The 22,032-nt window shown below is 44.6% G+C and overlaps 1 protein-coding gene across 4 annotated transcripts in view; it reads right to left on the bottom strand.

The window, feature by feature from the left end:
• The window catches only part of CLN3 (CLN3 lysosomal/endosomal transmembrane protein, battenin), a 76,688-nt gene that overhangs the window by 3,270 nt on the left and 51,386 nt on the right, over positions 1–22,032 (bottom strand). For all 4 annotated transcript variants that reach the window (XM_029607067.1, XM_029607066.1, XM_029607069.1 and 1 more), the window contains 5 exons: positions 20,889–21,019; positions 20,018–20,067; positions 7,070–7,138; positions 2,853–2,908; positions 2,641–2,734 (listed from right to left, as the gene is read on the bottom strand). In XM_029607067.1, the coding sequence (XP_029462927.1) occupies positions 2,641–2,734; positions 2,853–2,908; positions 7,070–7,138; positions 20,018–20,067; positions 20,889–21,019 (400 nt within the window). The remainder of the gene's footprint in view (positions 1–2,640; positions 2,735–2,852; positions 2,909–7,069; positions 7,139–20,017; positions 20,068–20,888; positions 21,020–22,032) is intronic.

Raw genomic sequence — 22,032 nt, 5'->3', positions numbered from 1 at the left:
TTATTTATTTTTATGCTGCCAATCAAAAAGTCTAAGCAGTTTACAATCTGCAAGATCCATAAAAACCAAAGGTAAATAAATAAGTAATCATTAAAACTAAATAAAACAATATAAAATAAAAAAGTTTAAAAAAAAGACATTAAACCAACATGACAAATGCTTAAAATAATAAACCTCATTATATAAAATTCAAGCCTATTGTGCAAGAATTTACGTGCTAAGCCAGAGGAGTACAACAAGAACAAGAGAAAAAGACGGAATGTTAGACATGTAGTCTGGTGGCTATAACCAGAGTGATCTTTCCAAAGACACCTCTACTGTATGTCTGAAAATGGAATGTTCCAAATGTGTTTGACTCTGGATGAAGTTCTGGGGGAGTTGGGTGAGGAATGCCACTATAGGGAAGGACAACAGCTCTCCACAGCTCCATTACCTTTCTTTTCTTTAAAGTCGAAGATTTGTTTTGGACAGACAAAATCTTCAATTTCATACATGATGTGGGGGCAGCCATCTCCAGCAGGATTTCAGTTTGAATTATATTCTGAGTTAAAAAGAGTACTGGTGAGCCAAATTGTAACTATCTGTCAGCTGCTATGAATCCCTGCTAAATTAATTCTCAAGCTCTGCAGCTTGTGACTTAGCTCCTGTTTAAATCTCTACTGTGATTTTGATCACTTCGATGAATTTACTCTGTCCCTGGTTAATCTTTACATAAAGATTTAGTACTCATATTATTATTATTTGGTAATGGGTGTTTTGATGACTTAAGAAGAAAGTTTCTGCCAAAACTAAAATCTTTCTGTGAGTTTTGTCAGTAAATATGTGAGACTTCTCCATGTGAACTAACTGAATTGTCACTGTGCCTCCTGGGAGGACTTGAAGAATAAACTCAGCAGTATTTGTAGCTGTCATCCTGTGTCCAGTGTGACTCATCCAGGAACGTGGCTACTGTAAAATTGAATGTTACATCTGGCAGCTTGCGGGATGTCTCTACAAGCCGTTGCACTCACCTCTGCACTTTTTCGCAGCCGACCGCCACTGACCACTGCCAAGAATGGTCTAGGACACCACCATGTCATTCTCCCTCCTGCTCCCCTTAGGCGCGCTTATGCCCGACCTCCCAACTTTTAAAGGCCATGCAACATAAAAAAGCCCATGACGCCTAAAGATAACGTCAGCAGCTCAACCCTATATAAGGGCTCCCCGGACTTCCCTGCCTTGCCTCTGTGTAGTGCGTGCTTATTCCTGCTCATCTTCTCCAGCTTATCTCATCCAGCCTTGCCTTGCCCCTCCAGCCTGTCTCAACCAGACCACACTTGCCTCGTCTTGACTAGCCTCATCATTTCCACTCTTGCCTTGCCATCCTAGCCTGCCCTACTGTGTCAGTCCCTCTTACTTCATCCCTGTCTTCTCTATGGACTGACTTCTGGATCTGATCTTTGCCTGGACATCAACTATTCTTGCCTGCCGCCTACCACTGACCTTTCTCCTGAAAACTGATTGTTCTTGCTTGGACCCTGGACCTTCCTCATCACCACTCTCTGAGAGACTCTCATCTAAGTCCTGCTGACCCCGGAATTCAAGGGCTCAACCTACAGAAGAGGAGCTGGTAAAAGTGAAGTCCTAGACAAGTCTCTCCAAAGAACCTCCACCAGCTGTCAGTGTGGGCCTACGGGGTTTGCGCCAGAGGCTGCATCAACCACACTACAGCAGCAAGAGTCTACTCCCATTACACTGAATGTATGACAACCTAGAAATGAATAATTGGTTCTTACCTGCTAATTTTCGTTCCTGTGATACCACAGATCAGTCCAGAAAAGTGGGTTATGTATCCCCACCAGCAGATGGAGTCAGAGAACAAAACCTTTGGGCACTGCTACATAACCTGCAGTCCCTCAGTAATGGCCTGTCCCCAAGCTCACACACAAAAAATCCTAAAGTAACAGGCGAAGGGGGTTGGAACCCAACATAACCGCCAACCACTCGCCCTAAATGAAGTAATCAAACGTCAAACAGACCTATTCAGCACCGGCTCCAACCGGAGCATCTGCAATAGTCTTCTAAGAAAAATATCTTCAGATAAGTCCTCTCAAGGCAGTTTTTTGGAGTCTGAAAAAGGGGCTGGCCTCTGGACTGATCTGTGGTACTACAGGAACGAAAATTAGCAAGAACCAATTTTCATTTCCTGAACATATCTAGATCAGTCCAGACCAGTGGGATGTACCCAAGCCACACTACCCTGGGCGGGAACCCGAAAGACCTGCATGCAAAACACTCTTCCCGAAGGACGATTTATCATTCGCCCGAACATCCAAGCGATAATGCCTGGTAAAAGTGTGGAGAGAGGACCAAACCGCCACTCTGCAAATCTCCTGAGACCCTGGGCCCAAAGATTTTGTTCTCTGACTCCATCTGCTGGTGGGGATACGTAAACCACTGGTCTGGACTGATCTGTGTATGTTCAGGAACTTCATTTTCTTTTGCTAACTTGCCACCTGTGGTGCAGTTCTCCCTCTCCTGACCTGCTTTAAATTAAGAAAGATCACTTCTCAACTAGCTCCTGACGGGACTTGCTGCATACACAAGCGAACGAGAGAGAGAGAATGCATAGCAGACAGGGAGACAAAAGAGAGGCCTTACCTGAAGGAGAGCTAGCATCCAGATCTTTTTGATTGATAGACACTTTACAGATGATCGGGATATGAAAACACCAGCTTGGTATAGCATTTGGTACCTGCAGAAAGACCGAAAGAGAAGCAAATATGAGAGACAACAAAAGAGGAAAAACGACATAACACAGATAAAGAGCCAGAGCTATGCATGAAGGAGAGTACTCTCTGTTTGGTTCGTACCAACGATACTGTAGTGCATGTGTCAAGGCTGTATTCTTGAAGTACAACAGCTCAAACTGAAAAAGGAAAATAAGAAAAAATAATTATCTCATTTGAAAATATACTGCAGTGCAGAACTGTGTCTACAGCTTTGAAATGAATTTGAAAGTCAGATTAAGAGTTGGTGGCAGCAGTGGGATTGGAAGCTAGGACCAAGCATTCTGAGAGGCTCTCTTTTGGCCCCTTCACCTCTCCCTAGGTATAGCATATATATAATTAATAATGAATTCATCCTCTGTGGATGCAATCTTCTGACCCTAAACATATGAGTGAGGTGTCTTTTAAAACAGGAGTGAGCAAACTACGGCTCGCGGTCCAAATTCAGCATAACAGATATTTTCTGGCCCTCCTACTCCCCAAATTACCCCATTAGATCCAGCCGATAAAGCACCTTCAAAGTCATCAACAATGGCCTGACATCACAGGCCTATATTGATGACTTCGACCTGGGTGTCAACAGCCAGAGGTGATGTCCCCTTAGAGAGGCAGGAAGAGGAGTATCACCCAGCCGTACCCCATCCCACCAGCAGCAAACAAAAGAAGAGGCTGCCAGTGGATCCCATCCCACCGGCGGTGAAAAGGCCCATGCGGTGGCGGAGAAAGGAAGAGGCCCATCTCTTCAGTTCACCTAGCAGTGCAGAAGTTGTGCCGCTGAGCGAACTGAGCCTGTCTCGTAGTCCGTGCAGGCCTTGTGATACTGAAAGCTTGTGAGGGCAGCACTTTCTCTGCATTGATCTTGCAATATACAAGACAAACATGGAGGAAGTGCTACACCTGTGAATTTTCAATCCCGCATGGCCTGCAGAGAAGAGCAGCAGCAGAGCGGGCTTGGACAATGGATTGGCTCCTTCCTGGCATGCAGAGGCGGGGACAGCAGCAGCAGAGTAGCAAGAGAGGCTCCAAGGCTGCTGTATATGTGTCTGTGAGGGAGAATGAATGGAGGTCTGTGTGTGTGTGTGAGAATGAATGGGAGCTTGCCTGGAGGTGTGTGTGTGTGAGGGAACTAGTGAGAGTTAGCGCATGTGAGAGTTAGTGCATGTGTGTGGGTCAGGGAGCTAGTGAGAGTGAATGCGTGTGTGTGTGTGTGTGTGTGTAAACGAATTAATGTGTGCCTGCCTCGGGGGGGGGGGGGGGGGTTCTGTGTGTGTGAGAGAATGAATGGGAGCCTGCCTGGAGGTCTCTGTGTGTGGGAGCTTGCTGAGAGGTGTGCGTGTGAGGGAACTCGTAAGAGTTAGTGCATATGTGTGGGTCAGGGAGCTAGTGAGAGTGAATGCGTGTGTGTGTGTGTGTGTAAACGAATGTGTGCCTGCCTCGGGGGGGGGGGGGGGTTCCTGTGTTAAGAATGAATGGGTGCCTGCTTAGGGGTCTGTGTGTGTGTGTGTGTGTGTGTGTGTGTGAGAGAATGAATGGGAGCCTGCCTGGAGGTCTCTGTGTGTGGGAGCTTGCCTAGAGGTGTGCGTGTGAGGGAACTAGTAAGAATACATGTGTGTGGGTCAGGGAGCTAGTGAGAGTGAATGCATATGTATGTGTATGTTTGTCTTTGTATGTATGTGAGGGGGCCAGAGTGAGGGCATGTCTGCGTGCGTATGTGAGGGAGTCTGAGAGTGAGTGCATGCGTGGGTGGGTGAAAGAGCATTGTGTGTATGAGAGAGAGCATGTGTGTATGCATGTGAGAGAAGAAAGCACATGTGTGTGCAACCCTCCCTCCCCTTCCTATCTGCTTGCTAATCCATAACAATCTCAGGGCTTCTGGAAATCAAAAGTTCCCAAGTATGCACAGTGGGGACTTTTTTTTAAATACTTACTAGTTTTAATTATTGGATATTAATTAATGTGTCTTTTAAAATATTTTACGGGTGTTTGGAACATTTTTATATGAGTTTTTAACTATTTGATGTTATTCTATTTGTTAATTGTGTTGAAGTATTTTTTTCATTGTATGGTTGCTGCTTTGGTCCTCTGACTGTGGGGTATAATTGCCAGTGTAACTGCACCACCCCCCAGCTCACAAAGTTCTAAGGCTCCGATAAGCACCAGTAATGTGGCCCACTCCTGTTTTAAAAGATCCCTCATCCATATGTCTATGGCAATGAAAAATATTTCCTAGACATGAGGAGGTTGATATTTAGCGCCACTTAACCAGATAAGTAAGGACTTATCTGGCTAATAGGTGATGGCTGAATATCTGGCCGTGTTTAGTGGCTGCCCTTAGTTGGATAAGCACTTATCCGGCTAAGTGGTGGGTGGGAAAGGGATGTTTCGGGGAGGAGTTACTTATCACAAGTTTATAAGTGGTAATATTCAGTTATGTTAACCAGATAAGTTAGACCTGCTCAACAGCAAACTAGCGATTTTTTGGGGGATATTTAGCAGCATAGTCATGCTGCTCAGGGCTGGCATGTCCACTAAACGAACTAGGCTGTCACCTAGGGCGCCAACTAGTAGGGGGCAGCAAAGTGAAGAGCTCTGGGGCTACAAGCGGAGCCCATCCTGCTCATGGCCAAGAAGAGTAGAGACTTGGCAGGCCATGAGCAGAGCCCATCCCATTTACAGCTGCTCGCGGCTCCCATCCTGCTCACGGCTCCCATCCTGTTCTTGGCGGGAGAAGAGACTCTGCAGGCTGTTAGCGGCGCCTCTGTGTAGGTATATGTGAGACAGGGAACCTGTGTGAGGGAGTGAGAGTGCATGTGTGAGAAAGGGAACCTGTGTAAGGGTGTGTGAGCCAGAGAGAAAGGCAACCTGAATGAAGGGTTTGAGGGTATGTGTGTGCAAAACACAGAAAGTGTCTGTATGAGGGGAGTGTGTGAGAGACACCCCCACACAGAGGGAAGGTGTGTGTGTGTGTGTGAGAGAGAGAGAAGAAACCTTTATGAGAGAATGTATATGTGAGTGAGAGAGAGAGGGAGCTTGTATGAGGGTGTGTGAGTGAGAGAGATTGTGTGTGTATATGAGAGAGCAATGGGGATAGTGAGAGGGAGGGAGCCTGTGTAAGGATTTTGTGTGTGAAGGAGATAAGGAACCTAAGCGTGTGTGTGAGAGCAGGGGCCTGTCTGAGTGACTAAGGTCATGTGTATGTGAGAGAGAGGGTGTGAGAGCAACACAGCATATGTGTGTGTGCGACTAGAAGTGTGTGCATGTATGGGAGAGCCTGCGTGCATGTGTATGTGAGAAAGAACAAACGTGTATAATTATGTGTGTGTTTATAAGAGAAAGGAGAGTCTGTGGCACAATCAGCGCTCCCCACCCCATCAGCTAATCCATTTCAATCTCAGGGCATCTGGAAATCAAAAGTTTCTAGGTAGTTTTGTTAGTTTTAATCATTGGGTGTTAATATTTGATGTGTATGCTGTTTTTCAATTTTCGTTTAGGAGCTGAAACATTTTTGTTTTTTTTAAGTTTTTAATTATTGGATATCACTCTTTGTCTGCTATTTTGAAATATTCCTTTTACTAGTACGGTTTTACTATTATTGATGTTTTATATTTCTTCATTTTATTGTTGCATAGTTTTTATTTGTGTGTTTGGGCCGGGGAGGTCGGAGCCGGGGCTCAAGGCAGAAGGTTCGCCTAAGGCGCCTAATACCCTTGCACCAGCCCTGATGCTGCTGAATATCCCTTGTAAGTTAGCTGGATAAATCTTCATCCAGATTAATTACTTAAGATGTTCATTTTTTAATATCCACCTTATAGGTATTTTGCCAAAAAAATTGTGGACTTTTTTTTTTTTTTTTAAATTTTCTGGTGTTTAAGACGGGCAACAGCAATCTACAGGATGCAGCAGCTGTTACAGCAACGGCTGTTAAAATGGCCAACGTACTCGGCGTTAGTGCAGCTCGTGATGTCAGGTGCCAGGGCTGAAATAGCTCCAGGGTTGGAATAAATCAGGAATCCCATTCCCGAGTTTGATGCAGCGCTGAGCCTGAGATTACCTTTCCCTGGACCCCAGAGAAAAGGCGAGCCTGGGAGAAGAGTCACCATCGCCCTGGAGATCCCCCTCCCCTGGGTTCTCGAGAAAAGGGGGAGGGCAGAGAAATGCCATAGTATTAGGGATCACCTCCACTGGGCTGGGGAGGAGAGGCAAGTTGCTGCAGGACTTGGGACCTACTCCTGAAATTTCTCATGGGCTGCCATGTGCTCTTCTCTAAGACAGACCCTCCTGGCAACAGGCCCCATACTCACCAGGCCTTGGTTAATGAAATATTCAGCAAAGTAAACAACGGAGAGGGGCAGCATGTACTTAAGCAGTCCCTGGGAGGGAAGACAAGGAGAGGAGGCAGGTTACCAGGGGGCAAATAATGTAACAAAACAATCGTTACACAGAGCAATGTCAAGAGGGACTCAAGAAGCAGAGACAGAGAAACATACATGCATAAAGGCTGAGTGAGGTCTGTGTGTGTGTGTGTGTGTGTGTGTATATACACACACAAAGTAACACACCACATACTACACAAGGTACAACAGACACACCTACAGAGGCGTCTTCAAAGCTTTTTTACATGGATAAACATGTTTGCAGAATACCATTTCACACATGTAAACTGCTCGGCCTCTGTGTGAAGCTCTGTATACTGCTTTACAGTGCAAATACTTTTACCCACAGCATAAATGCCTGCATTATCAATTGTACATGTGACATCTATACTGAGGCAAGGAGATGCAAAATAGCTCATTACCTATTAGCATAACAAAAAAGTACATTGGTTAAAATGTGCAAAATGCCATTGCAGTTGTATTAACTCCAAAAGTTGAGGTTACGTTTTTTGTGTTACCATCTGCATGTACACACACAAAGGGGCGGATTTTCAGAACCCTGCTCGCGTAAATCCGCCCAAAACCGGGCGGATTTACGCGAGCAGGGCCCTGCGCGCCGGGAAGCCTATTTTACATAGGCCTCCCGGCGCGCGCAGAGCCCCGGGACTCGCGTAAGTCCCGGGGTTCTCCGAGGGGGGCGTGTCGGGGGTGTGTCGGGGGGCGGGCCCGGTTGTCGCGGCGTTTCGGGGGCGTGTCGGCAGCGTTTTGGGGGCGGGTACGGGGCGTGGCTACGGCCCGGGGCGGTCCGGGGGCGTGGCCGCGCCCTCCGTACCCGCCCCCAGGTCGCGGCCCGGCGCGCAGAAGGCCCGCTGGCGCGCGGGGATTTACGCCTCCCCCGACAAAGGTAAGGGGGGGGTTTAGACAGGGCCGGGCGGGTGGGTTAGATAGGGGAAGGGAGGGGAAGGTGAGGGGAGGGCAAAGGAAAGTTCCCTCCGAGGCCGCTCCGATTTCGGAGCGGCCTCGGAGGGAACGGGGGTAGGCTGCGCGGCTCGGCGCCCGCCGGCTATACAAAATCCATAGCCTTGCGCGCGCCGATCCAGGTTTTTAGCAGATACGCGCGGCTCCGCGCGTATCTACTAAAATCCAGCGTACTTTTGTTTGCGCCTGGAGCGCAAACAAAAGTAGGCTATTCGCGCGCCTTTTAAAATCCGCCCCAAAGTATATAGTGTTTGTACTTTACAGTATGCAGTAATGATGCCTCATTTGCATCTCATTAACACTGGCCATTGATACTGTGATAAAAGTGAAGCTGCTTACCTGCAACATGGGTTCTCTGTGGACAGCAGTACAAATCAGCCACACAAATGGAGTGATGTACCCTTTTTTTTTTTAACTCTAAATGCTTTTCTACGGTGGGAGATCTTTGTTGGCGGGGGTGCGGTCAGTTGGGGGGTCTTACATTCAATATGTGGTGGTGGTGCCCTATTCTCCAACCCTTCTGGAAGCAAGTTGCCCGGGACATTGCAGATATCATAGAGCTGCCAATGCATGTTACTCCAGTATTGGGATTACTGGGCTGCTGGCACAACACTGGGACACAGGTTAAGTATAGAGGGTTTAATGCTTCTAGCGGCCCGATTCTCTGTGGCAACTTATTGGAAGACTTGTCTCACCATTGAGCCCTGGAGGGTGAAGGTAAAAAAATATTGCTGATATCGAGCTACTACGTCATGATCTCAAAAATGAGCATGCTTAAATACGTGCGCATTTGGAACCCTTATCTTGAATACTTGCTGAAGCTTTAACTATGTTCTTTATGATGTTGATTTTCTGCCATGAGGGTCATAGCCTCTTTATAATGAATAATTTCTATTGTTCATTTACAGTCTGATGCACTTGCTTTTTCTGTAAAGGGCCGCTCTGCAGCCAAGTTGTGGATGGGCGAATCCTTTTTACCTTACCTTACCTGTTTGTTGTATGCCTGTTAAAATATTTAAAACTAATTATAAACAGAGTTATAAAAACAAAATGGGGTGCCGTTGCAGAAAATTTTTATTTTTCCCATCTTGCGATCTGCAGCCCAGGCCAAATCTGAGAAGCTGAAGCTCTTTATTTAATGGATTTTGTAGTACTCTTTGGCCAAATTTGACATTAATACTTGAGCTATGTTTTAGACAATGACATTTTGTGAAAGAATGAACCGTTGACCACGTGGTGACAAATTTCTTGCATCGTCACCCTATTTATTTATGCAGTGCTGTTGCTGTGGCTCTGACACAATGTGCATTGCTTTTCTGAAGAAGATTTGAATCTGCCTGAGAATAACAGATGAAACACATTTTGATAACCAATTTGATGTTTCTTTGGAGATGGCTTCAGAACTTGCTTCTTCAAAGCAGAATGAGGTAAGTCAGTAGTATGATTGACTAATTAGTATGAATCTGTGAGCCCACATTTGGTAAAATAAAATATTCTCAGTAATACTTTATCAGGATAGAACTGAGTATATGATGGATACGTAACCAATGCCTGAACTTCACTTATTCTTCGTGAGGAAGTTACAGCTATCAAAATTAGCAATTTACAAGAGATCCATCCCAATTCCACTTTAACTATTAGTTCCAATGGGGGCTGCACGAGATAATTTAGAACCAGATTAACATCCCATTGCGGGGTGGATTTCTTTGAAGGAGGCTTGATATGAAATAATCCTTTGAGAAATCTGGATATTAATGGAGCCTGAGATATGGGACAATCATGCCATTGATGATGGTATGCTGCAATTGCACTTAAGCGAGCTTTAACAATGTATTTTTGAATTGGAAAGAAGTAATAAATACCAAAGTAGAGTCCATTCATCACATGAGAAAGGATCGTTATTTACTGTTTCATACCAACTGACAAATCTTGTCTATTTGAGATTATACGACCGTCTAGTGCTAGGCTTCCTTGCTGCTAATAATACCTCTCTCACTGTTGGAGTGAATGGTAGCAACTGAATCATTTTGATTTCAGTAGCCGTACTGTCAGGGCTAGTGATTTGAGATAAGAACATAAGAAATTGCCATGCTGAGTCAGACCAAGGGTCCATCAAGCCCAGCATCCTGTTTCCACAGAGGTCAAACCAGACCACAAGAACCGATCCCATGGTACTGATGCAATTAATAGCAGTAGCTATTCCCTAAGTCAACTTGATTAGTAGCAGTTAATGGACTTCTCCTCCAAGAACTTATCCAAACATTTTTTAAACCCAACTACACTAACTGCACTAACCACATCCTCTGGCAACAAATCCCAGAGCTTAATTATGCATTGAGAGAAAAAGAATTTTCTTCGATTAGTCAAATGTGCTACTTGCTAACTTCATGGAATGCCCCCTAGTCCTTCTATTATCCGAAAGTATAAATATAAATAGATGCAAAAAGCGATTTGTTGAATTGAATTAGAAGATTCGGAATGATTGATAACCAAACAGGCTCCAAGTGAGATAACTTTCGCAGCCATGAAAACCTTACCTGACAAAGCCATTATGAAGCAATCAGAATTAGGTTTGCTCTGTCCGTTCTTACTCTGGCTATTGTCTTTGATATCAGAGGACCTGGAGGAAATGCATAAATTAATTTCTTTCCCCAATGAATTAGGAAAACATCCTAGGCCATTACGTGTCCTGAACGAGTTTTGGAACACAAACTAAAAAGCTTGTGATGCTATGGTGCAGCGAAAATGTCTCTGTTTGATATCCCCCAGCGATGAAAAAGGTCCTGGACTATTGAATTGTGTGGTGCCCATTCGTGTGGTTGAAATTTTTTACTTAAAGTGTCTGCTATTACATTGTCTTTCCCAGGTACATACATTGGTGTCAGAAAGATATTTCTCTGAACTGACCAATTCCATATCTTCAGAGCTTCTTTGCATAATTTTATGAAACCCATGCCCCCTTGCTTGTTTATGTAGAATATCAGTATTTGGTTGTCCTTATCCATGTTGTTAAGACTTGCAATGCTTTGAAGATATTCCTTAACTCCTATATTAACTTATTGATCTTCAATGCCTGGTTTGACCATACTTTTTTTGAACAGCTGCCTTGAAAATGAGTTCTCCATCCTTGTCATACCCAGTCAGCTTTGAAGAGGAATAAATGGGCATCTTGCATTGAGCTTCAATGGTTTTGTCCACCAAGCTCTCTCTCTTATAAGATTTAGTTTAAATGAAATCTTGTGTCAACCATTGATAGTAGTTGATTCCACTGGCTCTATGCTTCTCTCATATAGTATCTTGTCAAGGGTTCTACAAAGTTTACAGCTGCCATGTGCCCTAGCATCCACCTGAATATTCTTGTAGTATCTATACTGTTTTCCGTCACTTCAGCGACAATCTTCACTTTTAGCCTGCATGGTCACTGACAATGTGCTCTGTGTGCTGATGTTTTTTTTTTTTTTTTAAGGATCTGGTTCCAATTCGGCTCTGCTAGCAGAATAATGTTTTGAAACTGTCTGCGCCAAACTTGCCATGTTAAGCTCAGGCTCTAATTTTTTCAGAACAGCTCTTTTCATTCAGGCAGCTTAATATGATGCCATTTCATTTTTCATTTTAGAGATTGTTACACTTTCAGCATAGTAGGGTCTGTATCACTGCTGAAGGAATCATCTGAGTCATCACAATGAGACCCAGCAGCTAATTTCAATTTCAGCTTTGTTTTACGATATTTGATTGCCCTGTGTGGCGATCTCACATGGGCCACAATCACTAGGATCATGATGAAATCCTAAGCATAACAGACATTTGTCATGACCATCCTGTGATACCATTTTTTTTTTTTTGCTACATTCTGAGCATTACCTGATTTACTTGACTTATCAATCATTTTTTTTAATGGTAAGTTAAGAAAAAACACCGCAATCTCAGAGGAACCTGAAAATAGCAGAAAACCATGAATATTTAACCCACAAAAAAACTGTACAGCAATGAAAAGAAAAAGCTTAACAAATGTTTTCTGACCGATCACCTCAGTGGGTGAAAAAACATGAGAGAAACTCACATTATGGCAGCAGCGTGAGAAGGTATGCATATGCTCTGATTGTTCTTAGAGACCTTTCAGAGCTTGAGCGCGTATAGGATTTTCCGCGATAGCACCGTGGATGAGGTCAGCTCCTTGCGTGGCTGTTGGTACGGCTTTGTCCACGGAGAAACACCACTTTATCATCATCCTGCCAGCAGATGGAGTCAGAGGACACACCTTTTACTGTGACATCATCACTGGTGGTTACCATGGTGCAGCTCCAGCAAAAAGCCAGTATTCTCCAGCAGATGGAGTCAGAGGACACACCTTTTACTGTGACATCATCACTGGCGGTTACCATGGTGCAGCTCCAGCAAAAAGCCAGTATTCTCCATCTCCAGCAGATGGAGTCAGAGGACACACCTTTTACTGTGACATCATCACTGGCAGTTACCATGGTGCAGCTCCAGCAAAAAGCCAGTATTCTCCATCTCCAGCAGAAGGTAGGTGGATGCACGGGTCTGGCGCAGCAAGATCTCAACTCCCAGGCTTCAGGCCTTTGCCCTTCCTGGTGGAGAATTTTGAGCAGTTTTACTTTGGTCAGTCTTTTCTGCTTTGACAGAAAACTGTGGGCCAGGCTTCTGGTGCTTCCAATTAAGTGAGCTCTGTGAAGGTTTCCCAGATCCAGAGGGGAGTTTGGCAGAGCTTAGAGGATGACAGCTCTACTTTGCTGGCTCCAGAGGAACATCTGTTTAAAGTTGCCTTTCCCCCCCCTCCATCTCTCTGGCTTATTAGAGCTTTAATAAAAAATAGAGAGAGGGGTGGAAGTCAGCTGTTTCTGCTGAAGCAAAGCGCTGGAGGAGGGTAAGTCTCCTATGGATCAGCGTTTCCCAGCTCTCTCCTGGAGGCACACCTAACCAGTCGGGTTTTCAGGATATCCGGAATGAATATGCATGTAATAGATTTGCATGTATGGATATTCATTCCGGATATCCTGAAAACCGGACTGGTTAGGTGTACCTCCAGGAGAGAGCTGGGAAACACTGCTATAAATGGTTGGTGGCATCTTTCAACTCACCTGCACTAGTCTCCTCCTTGTCCTCAGGCCTGCAGTTTCCCTACTTCTGGCTGTACGTGTAAGAGTGCAGTTGGCGTTGGAGTTTGTGGAGCCAGCACTTCTGTCTCACTGCTGGCTCCTACTTCCCCAACTTCATTGGAAATAGTTATTCTCTGGAGGAACCCAAAAGGCTCCCTGAGTCCATTAGCACAAGTTTAGTTTGTGGTCAGACCTTTGAATTTAGATGCGGCAGCAGTTGAGTTGACACTTGTGGCCATTTTTATTTTCCCCTCAGCAGAGGTTTTTTTCGGCGGGAACAACTGCCATTTTATTTGTATCCTGTGGGTCATTCCCATCCATTTCTCCTCCCAAGCTGAGGCCATGAGGCTTGGTGGGCGGAGTTTGCAGTTTAAACCCGAATCAGGCCAATACAGTAAAGTGCGCTCCGGCAGAGTGCACTGTTAGCCTGCATTTGGCCGCGCGTTTTCGACGAGCTATTTTTAGCCCTTATACAGTAAGGGGTAATAGCGCGGCAAAAACGCGCGGCCAACCCCCCCGAAACTAATAGCGCCCGCAACATGCAAATGCATGTTGATGGGCGTATTAGTCATTCCCGCGCGATACAGAAAGCAAAATGTGCAGCGAAGCCACACATTTTACTTTCAGAAATTAACGCCTGCCCAAAGACAGGCGTTAATTTCTGCCAACACTGGGAAAGTGTACAGAAAAGCAGAAAAAAAATGCTTTTCTGTACACCCTCTGACTTAGGGGCGGATTTTAAGAGCCCTGCTCGCCGGTGCGCCTATTTTACATAGGCCTGTCGGCGCGCGCAGAGCCCCGGGACTCGCGTAAGTCCCGGGGTTTTCCGAGGGGGCGTGTCGGGGGCGTGGCCGATCGGGGCGGCGTTTTCGGGGTGGGGCGCTGTGTTTCGGGGGCGGGCCCGGGGGCGTGGTTTCGGCCAGGGGCGGACCGGGGGCGTGGCCGCGCCCTCCGGAACCGCCCCTGGGTTGCGTCTAGGCGCGCCAGCAGCCCGCTGGTGCGCGGGGATTTACTTCTCCCTCCGGGAGGCGTAAATCCCCCAACAAAGGTAGGGGGGGGGTTTAGACAGGGCCGGGGGGGTGGGTTAGGTAGAGGAAGGGAGGGGAAGGTGAGGGGAGGGCGATAGTGAATTCCCTCCGAGGACGCTCCGATTTCGGAGCGGCCTCGGAGGGAATGGAGGTAGGCTGCGCGGCTCGGCGCGCGCCGGCTACACGAAATCGGTAGCCTTGCGCGCGCCGATCCAGGATTTTAGCAGATACGCACGTATCTACTAAAATCCAGCGTACTTTTGTTTGCGCCTGATGCGCCAACAAAAGAACGCGAAGGCGCGCTTTTTGAAAATCTACCCCTTAATATCATAGCGATATTAAGTCGGAGGCCCCAAAAGTAAAAAAAAAATTTAAAAAAAAATTTTAAATCTGCTCGCGGCCCGTGGGTTGGAAGGCGGATGTTCAATTTAGCCGGCGTCCGTTTTCCTGAACCCGTGGCTGTCAGCGGGTTCAAGAACCGACGCTGGTAAAATTGAGCGTCGGCTGTCAAACCCACTGACAGCCGCCGCTTCTGTCAAAAAGGAGGCGCTAGGGACGTGCTAGTGTCCCTAGCGCCTCCTTTTACCACGGGCCCTCATTTACATATTTTTCCTTACTGAATCGTGCACCCAGGAGTGTGGCCTGAGTGCGCGTCGGGAGAACGGGCGCTCGCCGGCTCTCCTGCTGGTTTTTCTGTATCGGCCCGAGAGTTAGGCTCCCATTGTTACTCACAGTTTGGAAAATTCTCATAGTTTTGAAGATCTTTACTTTTTGGTCATTGACCATGTAGTTAAGAATGAAAGAGAGATCTGTATTTGGAATTATTCCAATGAGAACAAAGATTAATTTTTAAATTAAATGCATTGGGACCTCTAGGTTTAAGCTCAAAAATTGAATGGTATTTATTTTTGTGAATGAACATATTCCTTTTTTGATTAGTTTTTCAAATGACCACCAAAAATTATTCTGATTGGAGCTTCCAAGTCATTTGATCTTTTCAACCAATGAGATAGGCTCTCAGCATCTGAAAGTTTGTATAAATAGACAACTGCAGTTGTGCGTCTTGCATTAATTAATAAGATTAGGAAGACAAATGTTAGACAATGAATGCAATATAAATCAGCACCTGAAACGTAAGTTTTCAATTTTGTCACTATTTTTCAAAGGTGGTTTTGTAAAAAAAATAGACATTGTGCAGAAGCCATTTGTGAATTCTCCTCACCTTCGGAGGAAGCTTCCAATGATGCTTCAAAAGAAACAGGACGATTATCTTTCTTATTGGTGACCTGACCTCATGGATACATCAGTCTTTTCTTATAATCCTGTTACGTCTCTAGTGTATTTAACAAATTTATGTTTGCGAAGTTCATTCCTGAAATTGTTCTATTGATTTCTTTAAATCTTCTACATTGCAATAAAAAAGAAGGCCTGCAGCGGTTTTGAGTTCAATAAAGTTAATTTCTCATCTGTTATTTCAGCTTATTATTGTTTAATACCATCAATGATTAATTCCATTCAATCTAGAGCACTCTTATTTAAAATGCATGTTCCAGCATTCAACCAAACTGATCATCATCTGAAAAGAACTTGGTTCTTTCAAACTATTGAGACCACAAGGGGTCCTTTCTTTTTTTGCAATACACCATGGAGTATTTTATATGATTAGAGCATATATGGCTTTTTTCAACATGACTTACCAATTTTCTGTCTGATTCACTTTCTCCCATTCTGTGTCTATGGGAAAATACCTTGATGAAATCAGGCCCTTTGTTTGTTATTTGCTTGCCCTAGAGTATCTGCTTTTACATCTGGCTCAATTATGCACAGTCCAATTTTGTTAAGAATTCAGTGGAAGATAAGTTGTTTTCAATACAGATATCAAAACATTTTGAAAAAAGTTTATTTTTTCAATAAAGTATGCTGGGAAGGTTTTCTGACCAGTGATTGCAAAGATATATGTGCTCTGTCTATAATGGCACGCTCAAGTATTTGAGGTCTTTTCCTCCTATTCATGAAATAATTTAAGCACCGACTGAGTTTTTTGAGTAAAGCATTGTATCTTCTTTTGCCTTTGTTTTGATTGATCAAATACTTCCAACAGTTTGGGCTTCTTTCAGAGAGGGTTGCTTTAAGGTTTAATACTAAAATTCTCTGAAGTTTCAAGTGGTTGCTATAACCTGTTATAGAGATATAGTCCAGGTGGTTTCATCATTTTATTTTTTTTCACTCAGATTTTTCACATTTTTCTTCAAGGGATGTAACATCTTAGAACCCCCCCCCCCCTTTTAAGGCTCGTGATTCCTCAGTGGGACCTTAATTTGGTCACAGAGCATTAGTGGGGTTGACATACAAGCCTCTTGACAGTGTGTTCCTGAATGAATTATCAATGCAATCTATACTTTCTGGTGGCCATTTGTTCAGCTATAAGTATTTCTGAATTACTAGCCTGGTCTTGCAGACCTCTATTTCTGGTCTTCTCATCTGTTATAGACCTGTCCCCTTGTTTTTACCTAAGCTGGTTTTCTGCACTCCCCTTAAATCAGGCACTCTCTCTACTGGTGTTCCAGGGAGTGTCATGGTAAAGGGAGGTCACTCCAGTTATTGGATATCCATTGAGTTCTTGTTAGGCTTTTACAAGTTACAAATCCCTTTTTCTGGGAAATCTGACAGGTTGTTTTTTGCAAAGTTTCCTAGGGGTTATTGCAGCTTCCAAAACCTCTTTAGCTAGATGAATCAAAAAAGAAATTGCTTCAGCTTATTTATCGAAAAGTCAGCAGCCTCTGGAGGTTCTTCGAGCACACTCAGCTAAACAAAGTTTTATTGAGTACAGTTTCCTGCGCTTGCACTGGAGGACATTTGTAAGATTATCACTTTGTCTTCCTTACATTCTTTTACTAGACATTTCAGTCTGGATGTTTACACAAAGAGGACGCAGTCTTCAGCTGCTGTTCTTCAGTTGGCCCTAACCTCTTCCCTCTTGGACAAAATGGACTTGGGTCTGAACTGGTGTAGCAGGATAACAAGGAAGGAGAAATTTACCTGATAATTTCTTTTCCTTGAATCCTACTACACCAGTCCAGGGGCCTCCCAGGAAGTGGTGTTCCTTGGGTTTCAGAGATTTTTTGTTCTCCTTTAAAAGTCAACTGGAGGTTCACTTGTTCTTGCTTCATTTCTTGTTTCTCCTATTTACTCTACAAAAGTAAAGAGGGTAGTTTGAAAATGATTTTTAATTCATGTTATTTAAGAGTTTGGGTCAGTTGCCAGTGGTTTTTTTCTGTTTGGTTTTTTTATTACCTTTCATGGCTTTGACATAAGAATACTGGCTTTTTTTCTGGAGCTGCACTATGGTAACTGCAAGTGATGATGTTGCAGAAAAAGGTGTCTCTTTTGTCTCCATCTACTAGTAGGGGGAGAAAACCAATGCATTTGAACTAGTGTAGCAGAATTCAAGGAAGGAAATTATCAGGTAAGTTAAATTTCTCCATTAACAGCCAGCTGTAACACCCTTTACTCAGGGCTGACCTTAGGAGGGTGTGGGACCCAGGGCAAATCAACCGTAGTAGGGCCCTGGAATGCTAGTTGAAAGGAAATTATAGTGCTGGGGATGGGGATGCCATGGTACTGCAGGGCCCACGGTTTGCACCCCCCCCTCCGAAGGATAACCCAGACTTTACTACATTCTGCCCCTGATTTCAAATCTCCATAAGTCTTTTTCCCTGTGGACACGACCCACATAGATATCAGGTGCAAAGTACCTGCAGACTCTGCAGGTCGTATTTTCAAAGGAGAGCATTGCAAGGAGATTCCCAGTGAAAATGGGCTTGCGGAGCCTCAGGTATAAAGCACCTGTACGCCTGCATATTCATTTGGGAAACGTATGCACAAGGTAATAAAAGGGGCCAATATTCAAACAGATGTAGTTGGCTAAATTGGAGGTGAGCAAACGTTTTGAGCAACAGCTCCCTTTCCATTCATGCAAGTGGTTGCAGCCCTCCAAGATGGGTTAAGATATACACACACATATATAGAGAGAGAGATAACACAGACACACACACATGGCATTCACCAGAGAGCCACATTGCCAACCAGTGGCTCAAAGGCCCCATTTTGTTTCTCTTCAAATTGCTGAAAGGAGTAAGCTCACACATACACGGGTACAGAAAGGCAGATACCCAGACAGACAAACACAGAAATAAATACCTCATACCCAGACCGACAGAGCGAAACAGATATCCAGACAGACACAGTTACTCTGCAGAGAGACAGAAACCCAACACCCAGACAGGCATAGAGCAACAAAGACATAGCACACCTCGACAGAAAAAGACAGACACACAGAGAGAGGTATAGACACTGCCCATCCAGACACTGTGTGTGACTCACACACAGAGCACATGCACTGGTCAAACAGAGACACAAACTTCACACCACTCCCAGACACATAGGCCACACACCACATGGTGAGGGCTGGAAAATTTAAAAACAAAAAACTTAGGTGCCAGCCCAGCCTTTTTATGAGCTGAGAAAAACATCATCTTACTGTGATCAACTTTTTTTTTTGTTTTTGGTTTTTTGTTTTTTTTTTTACACATTTTTCCTATTTTCCCTCAATTTTTGTATTTTTCTTACTTTGCGCATCTTTATTTTTCTCACATTTTATTTAACTTTTATACTCTTTGCCTTTACTCTCCCTTCCCCCACCTCCCCTGTCTCTCCCCTCCCACTTCCTCATTCTCTCTGGCCTCACTCCCCATTCCCCTCCCCAGCCTGGCCACTTCTTTTCCCCCCCCCCTCAGTGGGCGACCGCTGTGATCTCTTTCCCTGGGTAGGGATCGGACAGCAGCAGCAGCAGGAGCTCCTCCCAGGCTGAGGCCTGAAGGTGCCATGTCTTCCTGGGCTCAATGATTGCTGTCCTGTCCCGTTCTGCCACAGACTAAGCAGCTCCTCTCCCTGGCCCCCTAAAAGAGATTGACGGCTAAACCATCTGGCAGCTCCCTCCCTCCTGAACCTGCACTGCCGCCACGCACAAAGACTCGACAGCAAATCCTTTTTTCTCTTCCCTGATTGGGCAGCCAGTGTGCCCCCCCCCCCCCCCCCCCCCCTTCAGGATTGTTCAAGCTCCCTAAGTTTATTCTCTCACTTGGGGCTAACCAAGGAGTTAACTGGCTAGCTCTGTCAGGGTTAAAATCCCCCCCATTTCTCCCGACCCCCACCACCCCCAAGAGCAAACAACATGGATTTGAGCACCTATTTAGCTGCTAAAATTCTGAACAGTCCCAGGGGTGCGGCTGGGAGGGAGAGGGCAGTAACTGAGGCAGTCGGCGCTAATTTTTAGCGCTAGCCAGCCAAGTTAGGCTGGTGGTCCCTGCATGCAAGGAAAGCTGGCTCGATTCAGGTGAATTTTCAGCTGCGACCTAGCCCGCAGATTATAGCTGAAAATGTGCTTAAACTGGCTACAACATAGCTGGCTAAACTGCTGCTGAGCACCCTGTTAAAAATGCAGTCTTTATTGTACAGGTACTACATGAAAACATACAGATGCAGCATAGATACATTTAAAAAGTACTGGCAAAACAGTAGTGGCATACACACATTAAAAACACACAACACAAGGGCATACATAGGTGCAAATACACACAACCAGCAGACACATATACACTCAAACACATGAAAACACACATTGCACAGGAATACAGGAGGACACACAAACACATGCGGGCAAAGGATACAGGCCCTGTAAAAGCTTCTCTTACTGGAATGATGCAAATTTTCTCGAAGAACGTCAGACTGTAGGACCCCACACCTGTGAAAATCACCCACAAAGAAAGAAGGAGAAAAGGGTTATTATCCTGTGATGGTCTGTGCTCCTCTTGACTGCTAGTACCAAGTAAAACCATAAACAAGAAATATGCAGGCTGAGTTACGGAAGCCATCAAGCAGCAGTTTTAAGTTACTTCATCAGAACTTATGGAAACACAGGCTCCAATTTATACAGGCTAAACATCCCACAGACATGAAATGAGGTAAAAAAAAAACCAAAAACAAAAACCCTTTTATAAATTAAACCATAACTGTGTTTTCAAAGGGAAATATCTTCTCAGGTCTAGTGAGGTGGTGCTATTATCAAGTTGTGCTGCATGGCCAAAGACACACACAAAATAGGAAAAATTATTAATATATCTCTTTTTTCCATTCTAATTTCTATTTCATTCCCTAAGGAGATATTTTGGTGTTCCTAAAATGTTCAAAGCTCCTTCCTGCTCAGTCATTCCCATGGTTACAAAGCTTTATTTTATTTTTTTTTTGGTTTTTTATAAACCAAAGCTCAGCAAATTGTTTTTTATAATTGTTTTTTGGTTTTTTATAAACCAAAGCTCAGCAAATTGTTTTTTATAAACCAAAGCTCAGCAAACCCAAAGCTCAGCAAATTGTGCGACACTGCTATACTATCACACAAGACTTCATGCAGGTGGCACACCGATATATGTAAAGCATAACTGCATGGGGTTTTTAGGTGTTTTCAGCAGCTAAAGTGCAGTTGGGAACACAAGAGTTGTCATTGGCATTACTGTCAGTGGAAGGAGGATTTCTGGAGCTGAAGTTACAAGATGAGCAGTAACATACTTGTGTTTTGTGAACAGTCATCATGATCCATGAGTGGCCGCCGGTCAGACGCTGCCCCAAAGGTGCTCCACGCAGGAGTGTGCCACTTCCATCTCGGCACAGACGGAGGCTGAATCAAGAGCAGGAAGTAGCTAGAGAGAGAAAAATTGCAGGCACAGACAGAATGGCTGATTAGGTTACTGCTGCAGAAAAGGATCTGGGGGTTACGGCAGAAATGTAGACCTGGTATATATATATAAAAAAAAGGCTATCGTTATGCTATAATGTATTGAAAAAGTATTTGTACATATGAGAAAAGTAATTCTGTCCCTCTGCTCTATAATTGGTAGGGCCTTTGTTGAAGTACTATGTCCAGTTTTGGATTGCACACTGCAAGGATGATATGGAGATTTGGAGAGGTCCAGAGGGCAGTAACAAAATGATAAGAAATCTAAAAAAATATGACTTATGAGGACAAAAAAAGTTGTCATTATTTAACCTGGGAAAGACAAGACTGAGGGGTGACTTGATAGCTGTCTTCAAATACAAAAGGGGTGTTACAGTAAGGTCATAGGTTGATCTCCATCTTCACAAGGAAAGGACAAGAAGTAAAAGGCGGAAGGAAGATTGGGGAGAGGTTGGGCACAGCTGCATTCTCCTGCTCCTTTGGGCTTCCCGTTTAATCAGAATCAGCCTCTGTTGAGCAACTATTGAGCCATGAACTTTCATTTGCAGCTACCCATGGATTATTCCCCTATTTTATGTCCCTCCTCCAACTCACTTAGCCCAGTTATTGCAGTGACAATCCTCCCGCAATAGCAGGTTTTAAGTTCAGCCTCTAGAAGTTACTGTTACACAACCAGCGGCTCTGAACACTGCTTCTGCAGTATCCCCTAGCCCTAGCCAGCCCAGTGAACGCACATGAATGCGATCATCACTGCCGCCGGTATATAAAAACCTTAAATAAATAAATAAAAATAAAATAAGTATAATTTTAAAAAATACCGAGGCTAGCACTCTCCCCAGTCCGATCTCAGGATCCCCCTCCCCTCTCTGACCTCAGCACTCTCCCCAATCAGAATTCCACTCCCTCCCTGACCACAGCACCCCAGAATTCCCCCTCTAACACCAGGATCCCCCTCCACCAACCCCAGCACTCTCCCCA

Source organism: Rhinatrema bivittatum, chromosome 6, assembly GCF_901001135.1.
Source record: "Rhinatrema bivittatum chromosome 6, aRhiBiv1.1, whole genome shotgun sequence".
NCBI classification, from domain to species: domain Eukaryota; kingdom Metazoa; phylum Chordata; class Amphibia; order Gymnophiona; family Rhinatrematidae; genus Rhinatrema; species Rhinatrema bivittatum.
The sequence above is the reverse complement of the archived record's forward strand: the minus strand, read 5'-3'. Positions and strand labels throughout refer to the sequence as shown.